The sequence below is a fragment of the Scyliorhinus torazame genome, chromosome 13 (assembly GCF_047496885.1).
Source record: "Scyliorhinus torazame isolate Kashiwa2021f chromosome 13, sScyTor2.1, whole genome shotgun sequence".
Taxonomy (NCBI): domain Eukaryota; kingdom Metazoa; phylum Chordata; class Chondrichthyes; order Carcharhiniformes; family Scyliorhinidae; genus Scyliorhinus; species Scyliorhinus torazame.
Window position 1 is genome coordinate 110,949,539 of NC_092719.1, and position 25,663 is coordinate 110,975,201.

The following is a 25,663-nucleotide window of genomic DNA, read 5'->3' on the forward strand; positions in this document are numbered from 1 at the left end:
GGGAAGTTGGAGGCCGGGTTATGGGAGGAGGCCTTGAGGAGAGTTAACGCATCCTCGTCGCGCGCCAGGCTCAGCCTGATACAGTTCAAGATGGTCCACAGGGCACACATGACTGTGGCACGGATGAGCAGGTTCTTTGAGAGGGTGGTGGATGGGTGTGGGCGCTGTGCGGGGCGTCCTGCGAATCATGTCTATATGTTTTTGCCGTGTCCAAGGCTGAGGTGTTTTTGGCAGGGATTTGCTGATGTCATGTCAGAGTGCGGGTGGTGCCGAGTCCAGAGGTGGCGGTCTTTGGTGTGTCGGAAGACCCGGGAGCCCAGGAAGTGAGAGAGGACGACATCCTGGCCTTTGCCTCCCTTGTGTCCCGGAGACGGATCTTACTAGGATAGAGGGACTTGGAACCCCCAATGTCGGGGTTATGGGTTAGCAACATGGTGGGGTTTTTCAGTCTTGAGAAAATTAAATTCGCCTTGAGGGGTTTGTTGCAGGGGTTTGCTCAGAGGTGGCAGCCGTTCATCGACTTCTTTGAGAAAAATTCAGCTGTCAACAGGGGGGAGGGGGGGAAAGGGGAGGCATGGGAGAGACGAATAAGGGCAGGAGGTCCAACAGAGGGGTGGCTGGGTAAGGTTGTGACTGTGTAAACCATGTTGGCTAGGGTTTGTGTCCGGGGGGTCTGTTGGGTACATTGTTGTGGTATTGTTTTTGTTAACATTTGATGTTGAAAATTGTATTAAAATTATAAGTGCCTCAATAAAATATTTTCTAAAAAAAACAATATCCAACAGTAAATAACTTTATGAGCTAAATGTAACAAATTTGATTTGATTTATTGTCACATGTACTGAAGTACAGTGAAAAGTATTTTTCTGCGGCCAAGGGAACGTACACAGTAATACATAGTAGACAAAAAAGAATAATCGACAGAACATTGACAAATGGTACATCGACAAACAGTGATTGGTTACAGTGCGGAACAAGGGGCCAAACAAAGCAAATACATGAGCAAGAGCAGCATAGGGCGTCTTGAATAGTGTTCTTACAGGGAACAGATCAGTCCGAGGGAGAGTCGTTGAGGGCTCTGTGGGGAAGAAGCTGTTCCTATCTCTGGATGTGCGGGTCTTCAGACTTCTGTATCTTCTGCTTGATGGAAGGACCTGGAAGTAGGCAAAGCCTGGGTGGGAGGGGTCTCTGATAATGCTGTCTGTCTGCCTGAGGCAGTGGGAGGTGTAGACAGAAACAATGAACGGGTGGCAAGCTTTTGTGATGCATTGGGCTGAGTTCACCACACTGTGCAGTTTCTTGCGATCTTGGACCGAGCAGTTGCCATATCAAGCTATGATGCAGCCGGATAGGATGCTCTCTATGGCACATCTGTAGAAGTTTGTGAGAGTCGATGCAGACATGCCAAATTTCTTGAGCTTCCATTGGAAGTAGAGACATTGTTGGGCTCTCTTGACTGTTACATCAGCGTGAGTGGACCAGAACAGACTTGTTGATGGTGACCCCCCCAAGAACTTAAAGCTATCGATCATCTCCACTTCGGAGTCATTGATGCAGAAGAGGGGGGGTGTTGTGCTCCGCTTCCTGAGGTCGATGATCGGTTCCACAATCAGGTTAACGTTGCTGTGTCTGGGAAATAGTCTTCAAGTTCAGTGTACGCTGAAAATGGCCTCTTCTTTCAGGAGACTATATCTGCAACTGGCTGTAGTTTTGATGTTGGCTGTCTCTCTGTCTTTCTTCAGTTTTTTTCCCTTTGACGTTATTCACCTTGTGGCATTGGCTTTTGGCAGGTACATAGTGACACTCCAGGCACAGCACTACATAGATACATAGAACATACAGTGCAGAAGGAGGCCATTCGGCCCATCGAGTCTGCACTGACCCACTTAAGCCCTCACTTCCACCCTAACCCAATAACCCCTCCTAACCTTTTTGGACACTAAGGGCAATTTAGCATGGCCAATCCACCTAACCTGCACGTCTTTGGACTGTGAGAGGAAACCGGAGCACCCAGAGGAAACCCACACAGATACAGGGAGAACGTGCAGACTCCGCACAGACAGTGACCCAGCAGGGAATCGAACCTGGGATCCTGGCGCTGTGAAGCCACAGTGCTAGCCACCTTTGCTACCGTGCTGCCCAAGGCAACATGCCATTTCCTTATCTCTCCACTTTGAAGTTACCATCTCTATAGCCCCATTGTTCTCTTTAATCACATGTGTAAAATACTTGTTTTCCATAGATAGACAAATTTACATCTCATCATTTCTCCAGACATCTGCCTTTAATCAACTCCTTGTTTTACTTTGACAAAGGGTCATCTGGACTCAAAACATTAGCTCTTTTCTCTCTTTACAGATGCTGCCAAACCTGCTGAGATTTCCCAACATTTTCTCTTTTGGTTTCAGATTCCAGCATCCACAGTAATTTGCTTTTACCTTGTTTTACTTTTTTTTTTAATATTACTTTTCCCCAATTCTTACACAATGTCCAATTTTCATTTAGCAAAAGACAAAGGTGAAAAGAAGCTGTTTGGTTTTGCATTTACGCCACTAATGCGAGATGATGGTACAACACTTTCAGACGATGTCCATGAACTGTACGTCTACAAGGTAATTAAAGTCCTCTTTGTTCACTTATCAGATATAACAACTCCTTATGTGTTTGCATGTCAGTTTAAGTGTGATATCCTGTCAACAAACACCTTCATCACAATTTAGATTTAGACCCTGGTTGTCGTCTGGATTTTGCAGCAATTTCAAACAATCTGCGATTAGTGCCAATTATGACTCTCCACCTTTAGAAATCTGCTGGGGCTAGACACCCTGCAGCAATAAACTGCTTTAATAGACACACCCTGTAATCTTCTTGAGTCACAGTTAGTCCCCTCAGTGGTCTTTTAGATTAAAGGCCCCTCACCAGTGATATTCTAGAATCAAAGCCCAGCTAGTCCATTTATCTTGTGGAATCATAGACACATTCCTCCTCACCCACAATGATGTTCTAAGGTCAAGCACCCCTTCTCCAAATGGCAGGCCTGACTTTGACCTACGAGGTTGCATATGTTGAAATTTATCGAGATCTGTATTGCAGTGATGCTATTGTGTTAATATAGCATGCAGAAGTCCCAGCCCTAATTTATCTGTCGGAAATTTGGTACAATTTTGTTTGATCACATTGCTGTTGATCTGGGGTCGCATGTGGGCCGGGCTGGGTGGGGACAGCAGATTTCCTTCCCTAAAGGTACAGTGGTTAAGAAGGCATATGGTATACTTGCCTTTATTAGTAGAGGCATAGAGTTTAAGAGCAGGGAGGTTTTGCTGGAACAGTATAAAATGTTGGTTAGGCCACAGCTAGAGTAATTTGAGCAGTTCTGGAATCCACATTATGGGAGGGATGTGATAGCACTTGAAAAGGTCTAGAGGAGATTTACCAGGATGTTGCCTAGGCTGGAGAGTTTTAGCTATGACGAGAGATTGGACAGACTTGGATTGTTTTCCTTGGAGCATAGGAGACTGGGAGGAGGGGCGGAGGGCATGGTTGAGATGTATAAAATTATGAACGGCATAGATAGAGTATATAGGAAGAAGTTTTTCCCCTTGGTGGAGGGATCAAGTACTGGGGCATTCCTTGGAGCATAGGAGACTGGGAGGAGGGGCGGAGGGCATGGTTGAGATGTATAAAATTATGAACGGCATAGATAGAGTATATAGGAAGAAGTTTTTCCCCTTGGTGGAGGGATCAAGTACTGGGGCTGTAGATTTAGGGTAAGGGGCAGGAGGGTTAGAGGGGATGCGAGGAAAAGCTTTTTCACCCAGGGGATGGTGCGAGTGTAAAACGTGCTGTCTGAAAGGGTAGTGGGCATGTGGAACTCACTGCCTGAAACAGTGGTGGAGGCAGAGACTCTCATATCATTTAAGAAGTATTTAGATGTGCACTTTTGATCCCAAAGAATGCAAGGCTATGGGCCAAGAGCTGGGAATCGCGATTGGATTAGTTAGGTCATTTTCTTTGACTGGTGAAGAATCGATGGGCCGAAGGGCCATTTCTGTGATGTATGACTCTATGTCCAGTGCCGGGATTGAGAACACTAGTGGATGCTGCAATATTACCTGTGGATTATTACAGCCATCATCAGCATTAATTTACTGTGATCAGCTTTTAAGCAGACCCAGTGAGCGAGAAACAATTTTAAACAATCAATTTGAAAACAGTTTTGAATCATCTTGTGAATCTAGTGTAATTGCCACAAAATGAATGAAGAGAGAAGGTGGGTGTTGCATGGCAGGTTCTTAAAGAAAACACAATTAATCAGTGAAATTTCCAAAACTCTGGTTTCAACAGTGATGGTGGATTTGAGGTGGTAGTTGTTCAGTACTCTTTTTTTAAATATAAATTTAGAGTACCCAATTCATTTTTTCCAATTAAGGGGCAATTTAGCGTGTTCAATCCACCTACCTTGCACATCTTTGGGTTGTGGGGGCTAAACCCAGGCAAACAAGGGGTGAATGTGCAAACTCAACATGGACAGTGCCCCAGAGCCAAGATCGAACCTGGGACCTCGGCGCCGTGAGACTGCAGTGCTCCCACTGCGCCACTGTGCTGCCCTGTTGTTCAGTACTCTTACCAACAATAGAAGTCATGATGTGGAGATGCTGGCGTTGGACTGGGGTGAGCACAGTAAGAAGTCTTACAACACCAAGTTAAAGTCCAACATGTTTGTTTCAAACACTAGCTTTCGGAGCATTGCTCCTTCCTCAGGTGAATGTATAGAAGTAACATAGTATCACACAGCACAGAATGAGAACATTCAACCATCTGGCCTGTACTGGCTCTCTGGAAGAGCTGCCAATTCTGCCAACTTCCCTGCTCTTTCCCGATGGCCCTGTAAGTTCTTGCAAAGTATTTCTTCAGTATTCTTTTGAAAGTTCCCACTGATTTAACTTCCACAACCCTTTCAAGAAGTGATCACAACACACTGCATAAAAACATAATGGTAATGTACACTATGGAGAATGTGAAATTCACACCTCTGAAGGACATATCAGAAACTTATACTGACTGAATAAAGAACTGAAGCACATTGGCTGAAAGACAAAATGGAAATGCAGCATTTGCAGGTGACGGGTTCTGCTGGAGAACTCTTCTGCTGGCGTTCTAACTCACGATATAATAAATCCTATTATTTCAGCCGTCTAGTGACAGAACACTAACTTTGGAGACAGCAACATGATACATTAGAAATTGTACAATCATCACATCATTTGGGTGGTACAGTGGTTAGCACTGTTGCCTCACAGCGCCAGGGACCCGGGTTCAAATCCAGCCTTGGGTGACTGTCTGTTTGCACCTTCTCACTGTGTCAGCATGGGTTTCCTCCAGGTACTCCAGTTTCCTCTCACAGTCCAAAGATGCACAGGTTAGGTGGATTGGCCATTCTGAATTATCCCTTGGTGTCCAAAGATGTGTGGGTTAGGTTAAGGGGTTATTGGGTTAGGGTGGGGGAGTGGGCTTGGGTGAAGTGCTCTTTCAGAGGGATGGGGCAGACTCGATGGGCCGAATGGCGTCCTGCACTGTAAGGATTCTATGCTCTATGAGTTCAAAATAGCACACATTGTCCTGTATGCAAAGTGTAAGCGCGAAATTCAGATTTACTGGAAATGGTTCTGAGCAAGCCAGGTAGGACATACAGCCCCTCCAGCCACTTCCAAGCAACCACTCTTGCTGAGGTGCTCATGCAGGCACCCCAGTGAACACAGAAGGCATCTGCCCTGAAGCTACCATGACATCTCACAGCCTGACTGGCTGATGTGATGCTCAACTTCCAAATTTGGAATGCTGATTCATTTTACATATTCACTTGTCACTCATCAAAGAACAAGAGTTCAGCTGTAAGAAGGGACCAGCACTAATGTCACATAGAAGCCAGATACCCAACTTGTAGCTAAGATACTTTAAAATAACTTCTGCTGGTGCAAAGTCTCTGGAATTACTCTGGAGTTACTCTGGGGTGTTTTTGGAGGTGTTGTAATGAGTTGCTGTTGTGATGAGTTGCTGTTGTGATGAGTTGGTCGATTTAGCAAGGAGTAGTACTGCATTCTCACAAGGAGGGCAGAAAATTTACTGACCTGTCCATACAAGAATCCAGTTGTTGGAAGATGCAGAGAGGGCAAGCTCTGCACACAGATCTCTGCTAACTTGCAGCCAGACTCCTTCATGCTCCTTTTCAGTGATAAGAAACTTGGTCCTTCGTCCCCCTCCCCGCTCAATAGCCTTCCACTCCCTCTAACCTCCAAGCGCCATTGCCAGCGGCTCAATCACCAGGGCAAAGAGCAGCAGAGAGAACGGTCCCCTAGTACAACGTAAAATAATCCAAACTGATCTTGTTTGCCCGAACACTCACCTTAGGCGCCTTATACAGCAACCGAACCCAATCCACAAACCTCTGCCCAAACCCGAACCGCCTCAACACCTCAAACAAATACTCCCATTCAACCTGGTCAATGGCCTTCTCCGCGTCCATTACTACAACCACTTTCACTTCTCGGCCCTCCGAGGGCAACATTAGAACATTAAGCAATCTCCGAACCTTCGCTGGAAACTGCCACCCCTTTACAAATCCCGCCTGGTCCTCACCTACGACCCCGGCACACAATTCTCTATTGCCAGCACCTGCGCCAACAACTTTGCAGCTACATTCAACAGCGGGATCGGGCGGTATGATCAACACTGCTCTGGATCCTTGTCCTTCTTTAGAATAAGCGATATTGAAGCCTGAGACAGCTTGTGGGGAAGGTCCCCCCTCACCATCAAATGTTATACATCTCCACTAGCTGGGGCCCCAGTTCCAACTCAAACTTCATATGGAGCTCGACTGGGAACACATCCGGGCCTGGACCTTCCCTCCTGCATCGATCCCACGCAATTCATCACCTCCCTCAGCCGGATCAGGGTCTCCAGCCCCTGCACCTTCGCCTCCTCAACAATTGAAAACTCGAACCCATCCAAAACCCGCGCTTTATACTTTCACCCCCCACTGGAGGCTCCGAATTATACAGTCGCCGGGAAAAAGCCTCACAATCCCGTTCATCCCCTTTGGCTCCAAAACCACCGTGCCCCTATCATCTCTCACCCTCCCAATTTCCCTCACCACCACCTGCCTCCTCAACTGGTGTTCAAGCACCCTGCTGGCTTTCTCCTCATACCCTTAAAATCTTTCCCGTGGACACCAACCCAAACTCCATTTGGAGTCGCTGTTTTTCCTTTAGTTTTTTTATAATTTTTTTTAAATTGGGATTTTCGAACATAGTATATTTACAGGTGTACACAAAGAAGAGGAAAAAAAAGAGAAGATAATACAAATAAGATAAAAACAACAACGCTATATAATTAGTAAAATCACGTAAATAGAAAGTAAAACAGACAAGGTGTGGGAGGTAAAAACTGGGGGAGTGTATATACATCGAGGTACTGGAGAGACAATTGCAGTATACCTGTGTACATGTCTTGTGTATTCTTCCGATTTTGTTTTTAACAAAGAGAGTACATACAACATCAGTAATACAAAACAGATCGGCGCCCCCCGGTCGGTTTTCGTTGTTGTTGTGCGTTTGCCTCTGCTACGGCCGTTTGTTATTTCTTCTTCCTCCTGTGCTCTCTTACTCTCTGTTGCTGTGTTCGGCATGGTCATTGTCATTTCCTGTGCACTCCTTCCATTCTGTGTTCCCTCGTTTTACCCCCCACCACCGCTCTGGTTTCCCCCCCCCCCCCCCCCCCCACTCCCCCGGGTATTTCCCTCCTTCCTTCTCTTTTCTCATGTTTTGGCTACTTTCCCCTGGCTCTTAGCTACTTGCTTATTTATCAGCTTGTTCATTGGCCACAAATAGGTCCCGGAACAGTTGGGTGAATGGCTCCCATGTTCTGAAGAGGCCATCACCCGACCATCGGATGGTGAATTTGATTTTCTCCATTTGGAGGGATTCTGATAGGTCGGACAGCCAGTCTGCAGGATTCTACGGCGGACGATCAGGGAGGCAAAGACAAGGGTGTACGCCCTCCTCCCCATGAAGAGATCTGGCTGGTCTGATACCCCGAAGACCACCACTTTCGGGCACGGCTCCACCCTCACCCCTACCAGTCCCCAGCAAATCTGGGGCAAGACCAGAACATGTGGGCGTGGTTGGCCGGGCCCCCTTGGCACCGTTCGCATCTGTCCTCCACCTCCAGAAAGAACCTACTCATTTGGGTTCTTGTTCAGTAGGCTCTCTGTACCACCTTTAGTTGCGTTAGGTTGAGTCTTGCGCATGTGGAGGTGGAGTTGACCCTATGCAGTGCTTCACTCCAGAATCCCCACCCTATTTCGAGCCCCAGGTCTTCCTCCCATTTCTTCCTTGTTGCATTCAGTACAGTGTCGGCCCTCTCTACCAGCTGTTCGTACATGTCGCTATAGTTTCCTTTACAAAGAACAAAGTAAAATTACAGCACGGGAACAGACCTTTCGGCCCTCCAAACCTGCGCCGATCCAGATCCTCTATCTAAAACTGTCGCCTATTTTCTAAGGATCTGTATCCCTCTGCTCCCTGCCCATTCATGTATCTGTCCAGAGACATCTTAAATGACGCTATCGTGCCCGCCTCGACCATCTTCGCTGGCAATGCGTTCCAGGCACCCACCACCCTCTGTGTAAAGAACTTTCCACGTATATCTCCCTGAAACGTTTCCCCTCTCACCTTGAACTCGTGACCCCTAGTAATTGAGTCCCCCACTCTGGGAAAAAGCTTCTTGCTGTCCACCCTGTCTATACCTCTCATGATTTTGTAGACCTCAATGAGGTCCCCCCTCAACCTCTGTCATTCTAATGAAAATAATCCTCATCTACTCAACCTCTCTTCATAGCTAGCGCCCTCCATACCAGGCAACATCCTGGTGAACCTCCTCTGTCCCATCTCCAAAGCATCCACATCCTTTTGGTAAAGTGGCGACCAGAACTGTACGCAGCATTCCAAATGTGGCCGAACCAAAGTCTTATACAACTGTAACATGACCTGCCAACTTTTGTACTCAATACCCCGCCCGATGAAGGAAAGCATGCCGTATGCCTTCCTGACCACTTTATCGACCTGCGCAGCCACCTTCAGGGTACAATGGACCTGAACACCCAGATCTCTCTGTGTATCGATTTTCCCCAGGGCTTTTTCATTTACCGTATAGTTCGCTCTTGAATTGGATCTTCCAAAATGCATCACCTTGCATTTGCCCGGATTGAACTCCATCTGCCATTTCTCCGCCCAACTCTCCAATCTATCTATATTCTGCTGTATTCTCTGACAGTCCCCTTCACTATCTGCTACTCCACCAATCTTATTGTATCTGCAAACTTGCTAATCAGACCACCTATACCTTCCTCCAGATCATTTATGTATATCACAAACAACAGTGGTCCCAGCACGGATCCCTTGGAACACCACTGGTCACAGTTCTCCATTTTGAGAAACTCCCTTCCACTACTACTCTCTGTCTCCTGTTGCCCAGCCAGTTCTTTATCCATCTAGCTAGTACACCCTGGACCCCATGAGACTTCACTTTCTCCATCAGCCTGCCATGGGGAACCTTATCAAACGACTTACTGAAGTCCATGTATATGACATCTACAGCCCTTCCCTCAACACTCAACTTTGTCACTTCCTCAAAGAATTCTATTAAGTTGGTAAGACATGACATTCCCTGCATAAAACTGATGCGCAATCAATTACTCTCAAGACAAGGTGAGTCATAACTAATAGGCTTTAATCTGCTAGAACTCTTCCCCAGCAGCTTCGATACAGATAGTGAAGGCTGCTGGGATGGCATCGGTTCTTATTCTCCGCTTCTCAGGGCGGCGCTATGTACATCAGCCAATGGTAGACTCCTGGGTCTAACCAATGGTCATCCACCTCTCAGGTACCGCAATACCTGGTATTCCCACATTCACCCCCTGTTAAAAAAGAGCCCGGCGGGGTGATGGCCAGCGTTAATAGTCGCCTTTCGCATGGTATGACCAGGTATGGAGGTACCGTGATGTCGAGGGTAATAACAAAGTGTTCATGGTGCAGCAATCAGTTGATCGGGTGGCCTGGTCGTCCTTCTGGAGCGTCTGGGCTTCGGCGGTGATTCTGATGGGGGTCCCGGCGGTTGCGACTCCGGGAACGTGATGTCGTCCTCCCAGGCAGCTTCGTCACCCCTAGGCGGCGCTGTTGGGGCGAAAGGTGGACAGGGGGGGGCAAGGCGCCTGTAGAGGGCGTCGGTGTGTGTTCTGGCCTAGGCAGGGGCGGCGGGAGTACTGACCCTCCAGTTAGGTGCTGTGGTGGGGGTGGGGGCAATGGTGCGGGTGCGCATGGTGCTCTGGCGGGCGGCAGGTCCCGAAGGGAGACCGTGTCTTGGCAGCCGTCAGGGAACGCTACGTAGGCGTACTGGGGGTTGGCGTGCAGCAGGTGGACCCTCTCGACCAACGGGTCCGACTTGTGCGCCCTCACATGTTTCCGAAGTAGGATGGGTCCGGGTGTCGCTAGCCAGGTTGGGAGCAAGGTCCCGGAGGAGGACATCCTGGGGAAAACAAGAAGACGTTCGTGAGGTGTCTGGTTCGTGGTTGTACAGAGCAGTGACCGGATGGAGTGGAGGGCCACCGGGAGGACTTCCTGCCAGCGGGAGACTGGGAGATTCCTGGACCGTAGGGCCAGCAGGACGGTCTTCCAGACCGTTCCGTTCTCCCTCTCTGCCTGCCCGTTTCCCCGGGGGTTGTAACTTGTCGTCCTGCTTGAGGCGATGCCCTTGCTGAGCAGGAATTGACGCAGTTCGTCACTCATAAAGCAGAACCCCCTATCACTGTGAATGTATGCGGGGAAACCGAACAGTGTAAAGATACCCTGGAGGGCCTTGATGACTGTGGTTGTGGTCATGTCTGGGCAGGGGATGGCGAATGGGAACCGGGAGTACTCGTCAATCACGTTAAGGAAGTACGTGTTGCGGTCGGTGGAGGGGAGGGGGCCTTTGAAATCCATGCTGAGGTGCTCAAAGGGACGGGAAGCCTTTACCAGGTGCGCCCTCTCTGGCCGGTAGAAGTGCGGCTTGCACTCCGCGCAGATTTGGCAGTCCCTGGTGACGGTCCTGACCTCCTCGATGGAGTAGGGCAGGTTGCGGGTCTTGATAAAATGAAAGAAACTAGTGACCCCCGGGTGGCAGAGGTCCTCGTGGAGGGATCGGAGGCGGTCCACTTGTGCGGTGGCACAAGTGCCGCGGGACAGGGCATCAGGAGGCTCGTTCAGCTTCCCCGGGCGGTACAAGATCTCGTAATTGTAGGTGGAGAGTTCTATCCTCCACCGCAAGATCTTGTCGTTCTTAATCTTGCCCCGCTGCGCATTATCGAACATGAAGGCAACCGACCGTTGGTCCGTGAAGAGAGTGAATCTACTGCCTGCCAGGTAACAGCTTCTACTATGGCCTGGGCCTCCTTTTCGTCCGAGGAGTGGCAAATTTCGGAAGCATGGAGAGTACGGGAGAAGAAAGCCACAGGCCTGCCCGCTTGGTTGAGGGTGGCCGCCAGAGCTACGTCGGACGCATCGCTCTCGACCTGGAAGGGGAGGGACTCGTCGATGGCGCGCATCGTGGCTTTTGCAATGTCTGCTTTGATGCGGCTGAAGGCCTGGCGGGCCTCCGTCGACAGGGGGAAGGTTGTGGACTGGATCAGGGGTCGGGCTTTGTCTGCGTAATTGGGGACCCACTGTGCGTAATAGCTGAAGAACTCAAGGCAGCGCTTTAGGGCCTTGGGGCAGTGAGGGAAGGGGAACTCCATGAGGGGGCGCATGCGCTCAGGGTCGGGGCCTATGACTCCACTTCGCACTACATAGCCTAGAATGGCTAGACGGTCGGTGCTAAACACGCATGTATCCTTATTGTATGTCAGATTAAGGATTTTCGCTGTCTGGAGAAATTTGCGGAGGTTGGTGTCGTGGTCCTGCTGGTCATGGCCGCAGATGGTGATGTTATCCAGATACGGGAACGTTGCGCGTAAGCCGTACCGGTCAACCATTCGGTCCATCTCTCGTTGGAAGACCGAGACCCCGTTCGTGACACCGAAGCGAACCCTTAAAAAGTGATAGAGCCGCCCGTCTGCTTCGAAGGCAGTGTACTGGCGGTCACCATTACGGAGGGGTAGCTGGTGGTAGGCAGACTTGAGATCCACCGTGGAGAAAACCTTGTATTGCGCGATCCTGTTCACCAGGTCGGCTATACGGGGGAGAGGGTACGCATCCAGCTGCGTAAACCTGTTGATGGTCTGGCTGCAGTCAATGACCATCCTATGTTTCTGCCCGGTCTTTACCACCACTACTTGAGCTCTCCAGGGACTGTTGCTCGCTTCGATGACCCCTTCCCTCAGCAGCCTCTGGACCTCCAACCTGATAAAGGTCCGGTCCTGGGCACTGTACCGTCTGCTCCTGGTGGCGACGGGTTTGCAATCCGGGGTGAGGTTCGCAAACAGGGAAGGCGGGTCGACCTTAAGGGTCGCAAGGCCGCAGACAGGAAGGGGGGGGTTTAGGGCCGCCGAATTTAAAAGTCAGGCTTTGCAGATGGCACTGGAAATCCAGCCCAAGGAGGGTGGCTGCGCAGAGGTGCGGCAGGACGTACAGGCGGAAATTGTGGAATTCCCTGCCTTGGACAGTGAGGTTCGCTCAGCAGAACCCCTTTACCCGGAGGTCAGGGAGATCCTTTTATTTACGGGATGGGTGACAAGAGAACAGCGCCTTACCGTGTCAGGGTGAACAAAGCTTTCTGTGCTCCCAGAGTCGATCAGGCACGACGTCTCGTGGCTGTAAATGGAGATCGCCGTTGTAGCTTTCGCCAGTATCCGGGGCCGACTCTGGTCCAGAGTCACCGAGGCCAGCTGCAGTAATGGAGAGTTCTGGTCGGGCAGCATGTAGTCGGCTGTGCTGGGGGCCTGGGGCCCCATCCAAGATGGCGTCACCCATGGGTCGCACATGGTGTCCGGGGATGAAGAAGAGGCGGCGGCGAGGGACAAAATGGCGGTGCCCACCCGTCCAGCGTGGTGTCCGGGGGGCAAAATGGCCGCGCCCGCGGGTCGCACGTGGCCTTAGGATAGGGGGGTGGCGGCGAGCGCTGGGCGGTCGGGGCCTGAAAGGGGGGTTGCCAATAGTCGCTGGAGACCGCGGCCACGGCGCGGGCCTGGGAGACCCCCACATAGTGGCTCTTCTTGCCGCACCCTTTGCAGGTGGCGGTGCGGGCCGGGCAGCGCGGGCGGGGATGATTCGCCAGCCCGCAGAAGAAACAGCGGTGTCCGGCGGCGTTAGCGGGCTGCCTCGCCGCGCAGGCTTGCGAGGTCAGAGGATAGGTCTGGGGGGCTGCCGCTACGGGGTGCCACGCAGCCCAGGGGGCCGCCGCGCGATCGGGAGCAAAGGACTGCGCGTTTTTATATGCAACGTTCATGGACCCCGCCAGGGCCCGTGGCTCTGCAAGTCCCAAAGTGTCCATTTCTAGGAGCCTTCGGCGGATATCGGGGGAGGTCATACCTGCCACGAAAGCATCCCTGATCAAAAGCTCCGTGTGCTCTTTCCCTGAAACTGGCAGGCAGCCACAGTTTCGGCCAAGCACCAGCAGCGCCCAGTAGAAGTCTTCCAACGTTTCCTCGGGGCTTTGCCTCCTAGTCGTAAGCAGGTGACGAGCGTAGACCTGGTTCACAGGGCGGATATAATGTCCTTCTAGCAGCTCGATCGCGGCAGCATAATTCGCCGCCTCCTCGATAAGACGGTAGATCCCAGGGCTGACCCGTGAGCATAGGAGATGCATCTTTAGTCCTTCCGTGGGGGTGTCGGCGGCCGTGTCGAGGTAGCCCTTAAAGCACGCCAGACAATGTTTGAAAATAGCAGCAGAGTTGTCCGCTTGGCGGCTGAGCTGAAGGCACTACGGTTTGATACGGAGATCCATCCTTTCAACTGAAGTTGTAGCAGATTAAATTGATGCGCAATCAATTACTCTCAAGACAAGGTGAGTCATAACTAATAGGCTTTAATCTGCTAGAACTCTTCCCCAGCAGCTTCGATACAGAAAGTGAAGGCTACTGGGATGGCACCGGTTCTTATACTCCGCCTCTCAGGGCGGAGCTATGTACGTCAGCCAATGGTAGACTCCTGGGTCTAACCAATGGTCATCCACCTCTCAGGTACCGCAATACCTGGTATTACCACAAAAACCATGTTACCTATCACTGATAAGCCCATTTTCTTCCAAATGGGAATAGATCCTATCCCTCAGTATCTTCTCCAGCAGCTTCCCTACCACTGACGTCAGGTTCACCGGTCTATAATTAACTGGATTATCCCTGCTACCCTTCTTAAACAAGGGGACAACATTAGCAATTCTCCAGTCTTCCGGTACCTTACCCGTGTTCAAGGACGCTGCAAAGATATCTGTTAAGGCCCCAGCTACTTCCTCTCTCACTTCCCTCAGTAACCTGGGATAGGTCCCAACCGGACCTGGGGACTTGTCCACCTTAATGCCTTTTAGAATACCCAACACAACCCTCCTTATGCCGACTTGACCTAGAGTAATCAAACATCTATCCCTAACCTCAACGTCCGTCATGTCCCTCTCCTCGGTGAATACCGATGCAAAGTACTCGTTAAGAATCTCACCCATTTTCTCTGACTCCACACATAACATTCGTCCTTTGTCCTTGAGTGGGCCAACCCTTTCTCTAGTTACCCTTTTGTTCCTTATATATGAATAAAAGGCTTTGGGATTTTCCTTAACCCTGTTTCATGACCCCTTTTAGCCCTCTTGATTCCTCGTTTCAGATTGGTCCTACATTCCCGATATTCTTCTGAAGCTTCGTCTGTCTTCAGTCGCCTAGACCTTATGTATGCTTCCTTTTTCCTCTTAGCTAGTCTCACAATTTCACCTGCCATCCATGGTTCCCTAATCTTGCCATTTCTATCCCTCATTCTCACAGGGACATGTCTGCCCTGCACTCTAATCAACCTCTCTTTAAAAGCCACCCACATATCAAATGTGGATTTACCTTCAAACAGCTGCTCCCAATCCACATTCCCCAGTTCCTGCCGAATTTTGGTATAGCTGGCCTTCCACCAATTTAGCACTCTTCCTTTAGGACCACTCTCGTCTTTGTCCATGAGTATTCTAAAACTTACGGAATTGTGATCACTATTCCCAAAGTAATCCCCTACTGAAACTTCAACCACCTGGCTGGGCTCATTCCCCAAAACCAGATCCAGTATGGCCCCTTCCCGAGTTGGACTATTTACATACTGCTCTAGAAAACCCTCCTGGATGCTCCTTACAAATTCTGTTCCATCTAGACCTCTAACACTAAGTGTATCCCAGTCAATGTTGGGAAAATTAAAATCTCCTATCACCTCCATCCTGTTACTCCTACATCTTTCCATAATCTGTTTATATATTTGTACCTCTATCTCACACTCGCTGTTGGGAGGTCTGTAGTACAGCCCCAACATTGTTACCGCACCCTTCCTATTTCTGAGCTCTGCCCATATCGCCTCACTGCTCGAGTCCTCCATAGTGCCCTCCTTCAGCACAGCTGTGATATCCTCTCTGACCAGTAATGCAACTCCTCCACCCCTTTTACCTCCCTCTCTATCCCACCTGAAGCACGATATCCTGGGATATTTAGTTGCCAATTATGCCCTTCCCTCAACCAAGTCTCAGTAATAGCAATAACATCATACTCCCAGGTACTAATCCAAACCCTAAGTTCATCTGCCTTACCTACTACACTTCTTGCATTAAAACAAATGCACCTCAGACCACTAGTCCCTTTGCGTTCATCATCTGCTCCCTGCCTACACTTCCCCTTAGTCACGCTGACTTCATGATGTAGTTCCTTACAGGCTTTAGTTACTACCTCCTTACTGTCCACTAACAACCTCATTTGGTTCCCATTCCCCTGCCACATTAGTTTAAACCCCCTCCAACAGCGTTTGCAAAAGCACCCCCAAGGACATTGGTTCCAGTCCGGCCCAGGTGTAGACCGTCCAATTTGTAGTAGTCCCACCTCCCCCAGAACCGGTCCCAATGTCCCAAAAATTTGAACCGCTCCCTCCTGCACCATCTTTCAAGCCACGCATTCATCCTGCCTATTCTTTCATTTCTACTCTGACTACCACGTGGCACTGGTAGCAGTCCTGAGATTACTACCCCTGATGTCCGACTTTTAAACTTGGCTCCTAACTCCCTAAATTCTGCTTGTAGGACCTCATCCCGTTTTTTACCTCTATCATTGGTGCCTATATGCACCACGACAACTGGCTGTTCACCCTCCCCCTTCAGAATGTTCTGCAGCCGATCTGAGACATCCCTGACCCGTGCACCTGAGAGGCAACATACCATTCGGGAGTCTCGTTTTCGACCACAGAACCGCCTATCTACTCCCCTTACAATTGAATCCCCTATGACTATAGCCCTTCCACTCTTTTTCCCGCCCTTCTGTACAGCAGAGACAGCCACAGTGGCATGAACCTGGTGAGCCATCTCCCCCAACAGTATCCAAAATGGTATACCTGTTTTGGAGGGAGATGACCGCAGGGGACACCTGCACTGCCTTCCTGCTTTTTCTCTGCCTTTTGGTCACCCATTCCCTTTCTCCCTCAGCAATCCTATTCTGTGGTGTGAACAAGTCGCTAAATGTGCTATCCACGACCTCAGCATCGCGGATACGCCAAAGTGAGTCAATCCGCAGCTCCAGAGCTGTCATGCGGTCTAACAAGAGCTGCAGCTGGACACAGTTCCCGCACGTGAAAGAGCCAGGGGTATCTCCCACGGCCCTGAGCTCCCACATTGAGCAAGAGGAGCATAACACGGGTCTGAGATCTCCTGCCATTTTTAATCTTAAGCTTAACTTAGTCCAACTATAATATCAAATAATAGATAAAGGAAAAAGGAGGGAAAAAATTGTTACCAATCACACGATACAAAGAAAAAAATAGAAATAGAAAGATCTTACCTTATCAACACACCACAGGGAAAAGAAAAACTACTTACCAGTCACCAGCCAATCACTTACCTGCTGGCTGTGACATCACGGTTCAACTTCTTTCTACTTCTACCTGCCCTCGAGTCTCCCTCTTAATCTTTACTTGGCTGGGACCTTACAGTGATTGCTTTTTTTTTGGTTAGAGGAGGAGGTAGGGAGGGAAATACTGAAGAAGTGTTTGGGATTTAACTGTCATTTGACAACAGCTCCTCTACAAACCACCTTCTGGATACAGTGACCGCAATGCACTGATGCAAATTTTCCCCGCAACAGCCAATCAGCGGCTTTGCTCTGCTGCCCTCTGCTGGTTGCTTGCCTTCACTTGAACATGGAGGGTGTCTTGCTCGCGTACACCTTCTGGATACAGTGACCACAGTGCACTGATGCAAACTTTCCCCGCAACAGCCAATCAGCGGCTCCGCTCTGCTAGAATGTTTGTGTCAAGTAACGCCTCTAGTAGTGTCTGTCGTGGTGGTCGTGGGTACATCCTTGTCTCCTTCCGCAGGAAGTTTTTAAGCAGCAGGTACCTTAGTTTGTTGCCCCCAGCTCGTTGAAATCTCTCCGTCAGTTTGTCCAGTGTTGTGACCCTGCCGTCGGTATATAGGTCCCTAACTGTCAGTGTCCCCCCATCCTGTCTCCACTTTTTAAAGGTGGCGTCGGTGAGTGCTGGTACAAACCTATGGTTGTTGCAGATGGGGGCTTTGTCGGACATTTCGGTCAGGCTGAATTGCTGCCGTAGCTGGTTCCAGGTCTGGAGGGTGGCTACTATCACTGGGCTGCTAGAGTGTTTTTTGGGTGGGGATGGGAGTGCCACCATGGCGAGGGCCCGGAGCGAGGTCCCCCTGCAGGAGGTCTCCTCCGTGCACCCCCATTCGGCCTCTGGCTCCTTAATCCATCCCCTTTCTCGTTCTGCTGTCGCCGCCCAGTGGTAGTATTGTAGGTTTGGGAGGGATAGCCCCAGCCTCTCCTTTAGTAATGCCTCCTCAGGCTACACCGAATATCTCTGATCCACCCTCAGATTGTCCTCCACCAACCTCAAACGCCACCTTATCCCTGTGTACCTGAATCAATATACATTCCCCCCCTTATCATTGTCTTCAGCACCTCCCTCAAAATGGAAGCCAAAACCTCCCGCGTCTTACTCTGCTCCACATAATTCCAGATGGCCAACTTCACTCTTTCGCAAACCCCCTTATCAGGCAACAATCCCCCATGCAACCTTCTAAAATCAATCCAGGAATACACTCGGTGCACATGCAAGAAATATGAGAATTCCTTTGCTCTTGGCCTCTCAAACCACCATGGGTCCACCTGCGCCACTTGTTCCATAAACCCCAGCAGCTCCGTTGCCATGGCTAAAACCTCCAGGGACCGAGGGCACGACCAGTCCAACCTAGGATCCAGCACAGTATTAAAATACACCCCATATTCAGCCGGTGCATGTCCAAGTTCGGATTCATTGCCAAAATCCACTTCATAAAATCCACATCGTCCCAATTTGGGGCATATGTATTCACTAGCACCACTGACATCCCCTCCAGCTTCCCACTCACCATCACAAACCTACCCCTAGGGCCATTTACAATATTTTACACTTCAAAAGCCACCCTCGTATTGTTCAGCACCGCCTCCCCCCTCCTCTTCATTTACAATCCCGAATGGAACACCTATCCCATCCAACCCTTCCTCAGCCTTGTCTCCCAGCTTCAGGTGCGTCTCCACGCACCTGAAATACCACGTACACCACGAAAACGCGAGACCTTTTAACCGGGCCATTCAAATCCTGTACATTTCACATAACCAACCGGATTGGGGGGCTTCCCCGTCCCACCTCGGCAATCAGCCATAGCCCCCCTCCCCTTTAACCAGCTCCCCAGGACCACGCCTTGCTCACCCTCGTGCCCTGCCTAAGTTGGCCGCCGCCATGTCCCCTTAACCAACTGCACCACACCCACTCCACCCATGTCAGCGTTGCCCCCCTCCCGCCACGAACAAAGGAAAAGAAAACCCAACCATGTCCCTCACTCTCCACAGGTCGACCGTCCCCACTTCACTCCCATTAACTAGCCAACCAGCTAGCATGGTGGCCCCCACTCGAGGCCGCCGCCAACGCCCCCCCCCCCCCCCCCCCCCCCCAGCCACCCTTCACCCGCAATTCCCCACAAAAAGTAAAACACACTTACCCACTCCGCATCCAGACATATTGCCAAAATAAAATTTGGTTCTGATGCATGGCCCACAGGCAGGATACAACCCCCCAAACTTCACTTCTTCCTTGTAGAGGGCAGCCTTGATCCGATTGAAACCATCCTGCCGCTTGGCCAACTCCGCACCCAAGTCCTGATAGATCCTCTGCACGTTCCCTTTCCAGATGCACTTTCTCAATTTCTTTGCCCACCTCAACATCTTTTCCTTGTCGAGAAACCGATGCAGCCACACCACCATTGCCCTTGGTGGCTCCCCTGCCTTCGGCCTTCTCCTCAATGCCCGATGCATTCGATCCGCCTCGAAGGGATGGTCAAAGACCCCTCACGCACCAACTTATCAAAATATTTGCCACATACTCTGTGACCAGCATTCCCACAGTCCCTTCAGGCAGCCCCACGATCCAGAGATCTTTTTTTTTCATTTAAAAAAAATGTACTTCATTCCAAACATGTGTAAACAACAGCAACATTTATACAATCTTTCCCCTATTTTCCCCCTACGCCCCTCCACCCCTCCCGTGGCAAACATTTCCTCAAACGTCGTCACGAACAACCTCCATTGCACCTCAAAGCCCTCTGCTGACCCTCTTAACTCAAACTTAATCTTCTCCAACCGGAGAAAGTCGAATCAGTCCTCCAGCCAGGTCGCCACCCCCGGCAGCGTATCCGACCTCCAATTTAGCAGGATCCTTCACCGGGCAATTAGAGAGGTGAAGGCTACAACATCGGCCCCCTTTGCCTCCAGCAGCTCCGGCACTTACGATATCCAAAAAATCGCCACAATTGGATCCGGCCTGACCTCCACCACCACAATCTTAGATAGCGTTCCAAACACCGCTTTCTAGTATCTCTCCAGCTTCTCGCAACCCTAGAACATGTGCTCATGATTCCTCGACCCTCGCCCTCATCGGCCATCCCCTCGAAGAACCCATTCATCCTTGCACCAGTCATGAGTACCCTACATGTCACCTTAAACTGGATCAAGCTCATCCTCGCGTAAGGAGATTGAGTTCAGCCTCCGCAATGCCTCGCACCACAGTCCCCAGCCTACTTCCCCCCAACCCCTCCCATGTGTTCTTGATCTTCACCACCTGTGCTCCCTCCCCCACCACTCCCCCAGCCACCCCTATATATCCCCAGTCCTACCCTCTCCCAATTCATACAGGAGCTGTAGTTGCTCCAATAAAGTGTATTCTGGCAACCTGGGAAACGCCCTCCACTCTTTTCGTGCAAAGTCCCTCGCCTGCATATATCTAAATTTACTTCCCCTCGGTAATTAAACCTCTGCTGCAACTCATCCAGACCTGCAAACTTCCCTTCCAAGTACAAGTCCCTCACATTCTCCAGCCCCGCCTCCCTCCACTTCCCATACATCCCAGCCATTTCCCCCTGGCTTAAAACCTATGATTCCCATACAGTGGCATCAAAACCGACAATCCTTCCAACTTAAAATGTCTCGTCAGCTGATTCCACACCCTGACCGTCGACTGTACCACCAGGCTCCCCGTTTACTTCCCCGGAGCTAATGGCAGTGAAGCCGTCACCATAGCCCTCAGACTGGAATCCCTACAGGACTCCTCGTCCTCACCAAAATCACTGACTCCAACTTCCAGAAGAAGGCCTTAGGGAGGGTCTGGAAAACAATCAAGAATTTTGGCAGCACATTCATCTTTATACCTGCAGCCTCCCTGCCAATGTCAGCTGTAATGTATCCCATCTCTTAAAATCCCCCCTAATCTCCTCCACCAACATTGTCAAATTCCACCTGTGCATTGCAGCCCATTCCCTCGTTACCTGAATCCCAAAAACCTAAACTTTTCCCTGGCTACCTTGAATGGGCAGCATGGATTGGAGTTTCCAAGGTTGGAGTATGGTAGCATGGTAGCACAGTGGTTAGCACAGTTGCTTCATAGCTCCAGGGCCCCAGGTTTGATTCCCAGCTTGGATCACTGTCTGTGTGTAGTCTGCATGTTTTCCCGTGTCTGCGTGGGTTTCCTCCGGGTGCTCCGGTTTCTCCCACAGTCCAAAGATGTGCAGGTTAGGTGGATTGGCTATGCTAAATTGCCCTTAGTGTCCAAAAAAGGTTAGGTGGGGTTACGGGGATAAGGTGGAGGTGTGGGGATAGAGTGGAGGTATGGGCTTAGGCAGGGCGCTCTTTCTAAGGGCCGGTGCAGACTCGATGGGCCAAATGGCCTCCTTCTGCACTGTAAATTCTATGATTCTCCGAATGGCAACCTCGAAGCTGGTGCCCCACCACATTCACCGGAAACATCTCGCTCTTCCCCACATGTAACCTATACCTAGAGAAGGTCCTAACCTTCTCCAATATTTCCATGATCCTACCCATACTCTCCAGCAGGTCTGACACAAAGAGATCGTCCAGTACAGCGACACCCGATGTTCCCTGTTCCCCCTCACAATCCCCTGCCACTCCACTGACCCCCTGAGGGACATCGGCAACAGCTCAATCATCAGCGCGAACAACGGGACACGGACACCCCTGTCTCATTCCCCTATACAGTCCAAAGCTCAGAACTCATCTCATTTGTATGTACACTTGCCACCGGGATACATATAACGGACACACCCACACCTTCAAACTTCGGGCCAAACCCAAACCTACCCAAAATTTCAAATAATTACCTCCACTCCATCTGATCCAAGGCCTTCTCCGCATCCATAGAAACAATAACCTCCGGCACCCGCCCCCCCCCCCCCCCCGCCCCCCGACGGAGTCATAACCACATTTAAGTCTCCTCCTGATGTTGCCAGAGAGCTGTCGACTCTTTACAAAACCCGTTAATCCTCAGAAACCACCCCTGGCACACATCCTTCCATCCTCCCCGTCAACAACTTAGCCAGTACTTTCACGTCCGTATTCAACAACTAAATAGGCCTATACGACCAATGCTCCAGTGGATCCTTCCACTTCTTCGGGATTAGTATGATCAACGCCTGTGTCAACGTCTCTGGCAACTCCGTCTCTCCAATGCCTCACTAAACATCCCCAACAAATTTGGTGCCAACTGTACCACAAATGCCTTATAAAACTCCACCAGGAAGCCGTCCTGATATTGTCAATCACCTCCCTCAGCCCCAGCGGCTCCTCCAACGCCTGCCTCCACTCATCCTCCAACTTTGGAAACTCCAACCCATCCAAAACCATCCCATATCCCTTTCCTCTCCACCCAACTTCTCATAATACCCCCTGAACACCTCGTTTATCCTCCCCGGTTCTGATACCACCTCCCCCTTCTTTGTTTGCACCCTGATAATTTCCCTAGCTGCCACCTGTCTCCATGGCTGGTGGGCCAGCATTCGGCCTGCCTTCATCCTTACTCATATTGCACCCCCTTGCCCTCCGTAACTATCTCACTGCCCGTCCTGTCGTCAACCTATCAAACTGCCCCTGCAACCTCTTCCTCTCCGACAACAGCTCTTTAGTACGGGCTCCCTGAGTATCTCCTAGCCACCTTGACCATCTGGTCGAGCAGCTGCCCATGCTCCTCCCTCCCCCATCTCTGCGCCTTGAATGAGATAATCTCCCCTCGGACCACCGCCTTCAACGTGGCCGCCAACGGTCCTGATTAATCTCCACGTAATCCACAACCGCCGACCTCACCTTTCGCAAAACCTACCCGCCAAAAGACCCGAATGTAGCCTCCATCCTGACCTCTGCACATGCCCCAAACTAAGCCTCACCTCCAGCCAATGCGGCACATGATCTGAAATCACAATTCCTGCATACTCCACCCCCGTCACCCCCATTAACACCGCCCGACTCACCACAAAGAAACCAATTCTAGAATACACCTTCATACATGTTTCCCCTCCAGGTTCCTGAATCTCCACGGGTCAACCATTTCCATACGTTCCATAAACCCTCCCAACTCGTTCGCTATCCTCGCCCTTCCCATTGACTTGAGGCTCAACCTGTCCACCTTTGGTTCCATCACACAATTAAAATCTCCACCCATAATCAGCTGGTGCGTGTCTTAAGTCCGGGATCGCCCCCGAAGATGCATCCCCTGTAAATAAAATCACCTCCGCCTTCAAACTCTTCAGGTGCGCAAAAAACCCGGGACCTCTTAATTGGACCGTTTAACTCTCGGACCCATGTCACAACTCTTACCGGAGGCTTACACCTCCATTCCCCTCTACCGTCCGGCATCATCCCCCACCTACCTCATATACTACCATCCTGAACCGGGCCCATCCAAGATGGCCCCCTCTCCGCCCATGACCACACACAGTCTCAAACTCTGCCATGTCGCAATCCCCCACCCCCCACCCCACCCACCTGGCCACCTCTCGCGACCTTCTCCCTCACCTCACCTCCGTTCACCAGCATTTACCTGCTAGCGTGGCAACTCCCTTTCAAAGGCTCCCCTTGCACACCTCTCCGGCCCTCCCCCCGCCGGTCCTTTCTTAGCCTGTGCAAACGACCCCTTACCCACCTGAATACCCCTCAGCTGGCAACCCCACCCAGCGGGCCATGCACCCATGCACAGCCCTTACCCATAAAGAAAAGCATTCAAAATCATAAATCACCTCCTTCCAAAAGGAAAAACACAACAAATGGCCGGGGTGGGGGGGATAAAATTCCCCACCCTCCGGTAACACAAAACAGCCATAATATTCAACCCTTGCAGATTTAGCTCCTCCATCTTACACCAACTCTCAGTTCTCCCCCAGTTTATGGTCCCTTATTATGTCATTGGCCTCTTCCCAAGAGTTTGGGTGGGGTGCTCTTTCCAAGAGCCGGTGCAGACTCAAAGGGCCGAATGGCCTCCTTCTGCACTGTAAATTCAATGATAATCTATGATTAATCTAGGACAAAGGTTCGGCACAACATCGTGGGCCGAAGGGCCTGTTCTGTGCTGTATTTTCTATGTTCTCCATTAACCATTATACTGTCCATAGCTTTACCCTTCCCTTCCCCCCAACTTGCTAGTTTAAAGTCCTTGTGACCAACCTATTTATCCTATTCGCTAGAACACTGGTCCCAGAATGGTTCAGGTGAAGACCGTCCCAACGGTACAGGTCCCTCCTGCCCCAGTACTGACATTGAGGGCATTTAAAAGTTTATTGGATAAACATATGGATGATAAGGGCATAGTGTAGGTTAGATGGCTTTTGTTTCGGTGCAACATCGTGGGCCGAAGGGCCTGTACTGCGCTGTATCGTTCTATGTTCTATGTTCTATGTTCTGGCGTCTCAGTACTCCCGACCTTCAAATGTTTCGCCGGGTGAAAAACTCCAAAATGAATCTTCCTTCGGTACAGCACCATCTTAGCCCTGTTGAGTCCAGCATGCCTCTTTGCCAGCTCCGCGCCAATCTCTGGTATATTCTCCTTTGATTCCCCCCCCCATTCCAGTCTCGCTTCTCCCTGGCCCATCTTTTCCTTCTCCACGAACTTGTGCAATCGCACAATCACCACCCTGCCTTAAGGACCTGTGGGCTCCGTCCACCTCTGGGTCCTTGTCCAGCACCTTCTCCTCCACCAACCTGGCCAGTATCCTCGACACATACTTTGTGGCACTCGTTCCGTCCACACTCTCTGGCAAACCCGCAATTCGCAAATTCTGCAGCTTGGGTCTGTTCTCCTGCTCCTCCACCTTCACTCACAGCGACATGCATTGAGCCACTAGGGGCAGCACGGTAGCACAGTGGTTAGCACAGTTGCTTCACAGCTCCAGAGTCCCAAATTCGATTTGCGGCTTGGGTCACTGTCTGTGCGGAGTCTGCACGTTCTCTCCGTGTCTGCATGGGTTTCTTCCTGGTGCTCTGGATTCCTCCCACAGTCCAAAGATGTGCAGGTTAGGTGGATTGGCTGTGCTAAATTGCCCTTAGTGTCCAAAAAGGTGAGGTGGGGTAACTGGTTACGGGGAGAGAGTGGAGGCGTGGGCTTAAGTAGGGTGTTCTTTCCAAGAGCCGGGGGAGATTCGATGGGCCGAATGGCCTCCTTCTGCACTGTAAATTCTATGAACCCCACCTCCGCCTTCAAGGACCCGATCTGATTGTTCTGGTTGGACACCATCTTTTCCACCTCGGGTATCGTCACCCCTTTCGCCTCAAGGCACTTCTCTACCCGGTCCATCGATCCCCTCAGAGTGCTACTGCTCCCTCAAAGGCCTTTGACCAGTCGCCATGCATCTCCTTCTTTTGCTGAAGAAATTTATCTTTGATGAAGGCCATCAACTGCTCCATCTGGGACTTTCCCACTGGCGACGACTCTTCCCCCTCCACCATTCTTGTAATTGTTGCTGCGCCACAGGTCCCCTCCAATTCCTTAGCTAGGTCTTTAACTGTTCTTTTCCAGGTCTGGTAGTCAGTAGACATACCAATCTTGGGGAGAACCTCTCCCTCTACACCTTCTGCACCACCTTCCTGCCAGAG

The 25,663-nt window shown here is 50.6% G+C and overlaps 1 protein-coding gene across 8 annotated transcripts in view; it reads left to right on the forward strand.

Annotated features, from left to right (window-relative positions):
• The window catches only part of dock3 (dedicator of cytokinesis 3), a 1,587,592-nt gene that overhangs the window by 963,202 nt on the left and 598,727 nt on the right, over window positions 1-25,663 (forward strand). For all 8 annotated transcript variants that reach the window (XM_072472048.1, XM_072472049.1, XM_072472047.1 and 5 more), the window contains one exon: window positions 2,506-2,612. In XM_072472048.1, the coding sequence (XP_072328149.1) occupies window positions 2,506-2,612 (107 nt within the window). The remainder of the gene's footprint in view (window positions 1-2,505; window positions 2,613-25,663) is intronic.